Raw genomic sequence first — 4,677 nt, forward strand, 5'->3', positions numbered from 1 at the left:
GGAGAGGGTGGAGACGTGGGTTTGGGCTGCCTTTGGATTTCTGATCAAGGTCAAAATATCACCAGTGGATTTTTTACTTTACTCATTCAACTTTGTCTGAGAAGAGATGCCTGCAGTTGTGAAAGGAGGGCTCACAATGCCCAAGTTATTTCATTCTTTGCAATACACCATGACGAACTTACCGGCTGAAAAGAACATTTTCAGATCCTGAGTTGAAGTCACTCCTTTGCTAAAAATCAGAAATTGGATCTGCATCTTATTTACCTCAATTATTAAATGTATGTGTGTGTACATTTATACATAGACATTCTACTGCCTATTATAGGACGAATATTTTACCTGATTATCCAAGTTGATAATTTATAAAATGTTTAAGGCCCATGTTAGCCCATTCTGTTGCCTGCATTCCCAGTTCGAATTCAGTGTTAGTAAATTTGACAAAATTAGAATATTCCGGAAATTGCCTTAATTTTATTCGGCAGGAAATGATGAATATTTATTTATTTATTTATTTTTTAATGTAGATGATGTCTTGTTGAGAACAAAGTTTCAGGAGTTTCCTAGCCCAGGGTGGAGAAGTTTTCCAGGCTTTCTTTTGCTGATCTTGTTGATATAATTGTGAATTGGGCTTGATGAATGAGTTTAGTTGTCCCCTGTCTGACGAGCTTTAGTAGCTTCATGCATTTTAATCAGCCCAATGATTCACTTATTTTGCAGTTTTTTTTTTTTTTTGGCTGTGTGTGGGATCCTTCCTTTTAAAAAATGGTCACAACAGGATTAATTACCCTTTGCATTAATCCTAATTTTTTTCCCCAGATAACCCTCTAAATATGTTAAGGGTCGCAGGTGCTAAGGATTCTCCTTATGGAGAATAGTGATCAAGATTTTTGTGTGGGTTTCTCTCTGTATTGCACAAAGGCCTTTGTTTAATCGTATTACACAGTAAAGTGTTAATCACCATTTAAGTTTTTCTTTGTCTTGTAACTTCATTAGTTGAATACACACCTCACTCTGGAAATACTGGGACCCCTTCAGGAAAGTTTCAGTTGGCCTTAAACCATAAATTCAGGGCAAATTTTAATTCTCTGCAAAAATTGAGGAAAAGCAAAAACTTAGAGTCAAACATTTAAATTAACTTCATCGAGAATTATTTTCCCACGTGAAGAAATGAAAAGAAATCTGTTCTATTCAAACTGAACAGGTTTCTTGACACTCAAGGTGAACTTCTAGGTAACTTCTGAAAAAGAAGGTTTCAACAACTGAAATAATTTAAAGGAGCAGGGAAATGAATATTCTAAGATACATCAGAATATGAGTATTGATGAAACAAGTCTGTTTTTATCTCCATATAGACTCTACCTGATTTCTACATAAGCCTTACATGCAGTATGTTTTGTAAAATGTATATTTTAGGATACAAAAAATTACATAGAAAGTATTGCATTTTTTAAATGACAGTTTTCCAGCACTACACCTGTGCACCTGATGATCTATTCTAGGAGTAGCTTCCTCTTTCCCTCTGCTTCAGGAGTCCGTTTGAATCATTTCTCCCTCCCTTTCTTATGCAAGTGCATCAGAGGAGATCTATTTTAGAAATAAGATATGAAAAAGTCAAACTACTCAGACAATGTACTGCAAGAAGTGTGCTTAGAGAGGCACTACGTCTATCTTTTGTAAAGATATTGTTTGCAGCAACTCTTCAAAAACACACAAAACTAAAATTTGAATTTATGTATTTTAATGAGAAAATATTATTTGGACTAGATTCATAATTTAATGTAGACACCTTTTTAAAATTCTTTGTCTTAAAACAGGCATGCTGGGAACAAGAACATCAATATTTAAGATGCCATGCTAATTCTGGACAGGGAAGGAGAAAAATGAAAGGGAAAAATTTTACAGCCCTATGACAACTACAACTTTTTTTTTTTTTAACTTAAGCAGGTCACACCAGAACAACAGTTCGTTTTCCAGCAAATTACCTAAGAACTCTAAAGGAATATAGCAAACAAAAGTGCATTTTACACAGTGTATAATCATTCCTATTCACAAGCATTTACATCTCTTTGCAGCCCTTTAGCTTCTTGGGAAAGTTCTTGTAGCAAACAGAAAGACTTGTCCATGGGAGACCTATCCGGTGACACTGCTTCATGTTACCAGTCAGCTATCTAAATTCTGCTAGGGTTGCCCTTGATGCTTTCTTAGTTTGGGCTTATTTCATTTTCTTTTTTCTTTCTTTTCTTTCCTTTTTTTTCCCCTTCCAACAATAAAATAAATAGCTAAAAGGTCTCTAAGTAACAGGAAAGTTAATATCCCAATTAACTTTCCCATCCCCCCTTCCCACCCCTAAACCTGGCCAGAAATGGAGAGTAAACATTCACATTACAACAGGTACTTGTAAAGTGGGCTTTGCCCGCTCGCCCGCCAAGCAATACAGATTCAAGTTCACTGTTTACATTTTACCGGGCGCCTTTGTAAACAATACTACAAGGTTACTTTTAGTTTTGTTTTGCTTGTGTTGAGGACAAGCGTCCCCTTCTCAGTTTGGCAGCCTCTCCCCTAACTCCCCGTGCCTGGAGCGTCTGGCAGGAAACAAAACCCAAAACAAAACAAAACAAAACAAAACAACAAAACAAAACAAAAAACTCCGCAGAAGCTGGGAAGGCAGGGCCGCTACTCCAGGAAGCTGTGGTCCGCCCAGCCCCTGCCGGATGGGCGGAGGCGAGTCGGGTAAGGAAGATTAGTGGTCCCTCTTCCCGGCAGATTTCCAAGACGTAAACGAGATCCGGCCCTCCGCGGTGCGGCTGTAGCCCTCAGGGGAGATCTGTTCGAGGAAACCTCTGAGGCGGTTTCTCTTGTCTAGGAACTGACTGCGCGGTGTCCTGCGCCCCGCCGATCCCGGCCGAGGGAAGACGCGCTCCTCTCCGCGAAGGCGGGAGGCAGGATTTCCCCTGCCTCTTAAATGGGAGGGGGTTTCGGGGGGCCGGGGAGTCGGAAGGCTTGGCCCAGGTGCTCCCTGCCTTCCCCTCTTGTGGAGGCGAGGACAGCTCCCACGCGCCTCCAGGCCATCTGCAAGTTTGTGTTTTGTCTCCTGGGTCCAAAACAAAGTTCTCCTGGGGGAGAGAGGGTTGGCCGAAGGTGAAATGGACAAGTTAGGGTGGCGGTCTTAGATGGGGAGAGGGCAGGGCTGGGAGGCGGGGAAGGCGTATAAGCTGGCGGGGAGGGGAACAAGAGGGGGCTCCGGCTGCTGCGGGTCAATGCACCGCCACCGAGTGCAAGGCGGAGGCCGGGCTGGTGAGCGTTTCACTGGGAGTGGCGGGGCTGCTTTGGCTGGTGGCTGTCTGCGAGGACGTGGGGCTGAGCGACGGCGGCGAGTTCGAGAGCAAGGTGGGGATGGGCGCGGGCAGCGCGGGCAGCGCGGGCACCGCGGCCGGGGTGGGCTTGATGGGCACCGGGATGGCGGGCAGCGTCTGGCCTGCTGCGTGGCACAGCGGCTTCAATGGCACGCCGTAGGCGCTGTAATCGCCACTAGCCATGGAGATGGGGGTGGCCGAATCGATCATGCCTGCGGAACCGTACACGTGCGGCCAGCCAGTGCCCAGCGAGCTGCTCATGGTAGTCAACTGGTTGGGGAGCGGGTAGGCGGCGGGCACGGGCTGCATGGCGGAGAAGGCCAGCCCCCCAGGCATCTTGTACTCTCGAGCGATGATATTCTCGATGGCGAAGGGGTGCTTGAAACCCGATGGCTGCGCCACGCCGCCCAGGTTGTAGGCGGCAGCGGGCATCTGTGGCAGGTGCGTGCCGGAGGCCGCAAGCGCGCTGAGGCGCAGCTTGGCCTGCTGCTGCAGATACTGCGCGGCGTCGGCGGGCTTGCTGGGCGCCAGGTGGTCGGACTTGAGCACCTTGAAGCGCTTGCGGCGCCGCAGGAAGCTGCCGTTCTCGAACATGTCCCCGCAGCTGGGGTGCAGCGCCCAGAAGCTGCCCTTGCCCGGCTGGTCTGGCCGCCGCGGGATCTTGATGAAGCAGTCGTTGAAGGATAGGTTGTGGCGCAAACTGTTCTGCCAGCGCTGCGTGTTCTCCCGGTAGTAGGGGAAGCGGTCCATGATGAACTTGTAGATCTCGCTCAACGGCAGCATCTTCTCGGGCGAGCTCTGGATGGCCATGGCGGTCAGCGAGATGTACGAGTAGGGCGGCTTTTGGTCGCTGTACGTGTTGCGGCCCGGCCGAGGCATCTTCTTGTTTGCCCCCTTCTTGCTCTGGGTCCGCGCGGGCCGGCGGCTGCTTGGATCTGAACAGGGGGGGAAGATAACGGGAAGGGGGGAGGCATGGATGCACAGACAGACACCGCGAGGTCAGCCGGGACGAGTACAGACCAGACGTGGTGGGTAGGGGCTGCGGCGCCCGATCAGCCTGCGCCCGCGCTGTGGAGCTGGCAACTTTGAGTGCAGAGTGGGGTGCGGCCGGGGGGCGCGGAAGGGGAAGCGGATGAGCAGCGCGGGGGAAGCACGGACCTGGAGCGGGGTCTGGGGCAGGGATGCAACCGGAGGGCTCACCTTAAAGTTGCTCCAAGTTGTTTGTCCGCATCCGGGATGGCACTGCAGCTCTGCGGTCCCTCCCTGTGCTCAGCCGGGACACAGTGTCTGGTCTCGGTTGGGCTCCGCGCGTCTCTGAGCTTCG

General features: G+C 48.9%; 1 protein-coding gene across 1 annotated transcript; it reads right to left on the bottom strand.

The window, feature by feature from the left end:
• Window positions 1-1,771: 1,771 nt before the first annotated feature.
• Window positions 1,772-4,355, bottom strand: FOXB1 (forkhead box B1). The gene has a single exon (XM_060618379.3). The coding sequence runs from the start codon at window positions 4,230-4,232 to the stop codon at window positions 3,255-3,257; it is 978 nt and encodes a 325-aa protein (XP_060474362.1). The 5' UTR covers window positions 4,233-4,355; the 3' UTR covers window positions 1,772-3,254.
• Window positions 4,356-4,677: the final 322 nt, after the last annotated feature.

The sequence above is a fragment of the Panthera onca genome, chromosome B3 (genome assembly GCF_046562875.1).
Source record: "Panthera onca isolate mPanOnc1 chromosome B3, mPanOnc1 haplotype 2, whole genome shotgun sequence".
NCBI lineage: Eukaryota > Metazoa > Chordata > Mammalia > Carnivora > Felidae > Panthera > Panthera onca.

Bases quoted from the DNA above. Each gene is read 5' to 3' on its own strand.
- FOXB1 (XM_060618379.3), bottom strand. From the start codon at position 4,232: ATGCCTCGGCCGGGCCGCAACACGTACAGCGACCAAAAGCCGCCCTAC.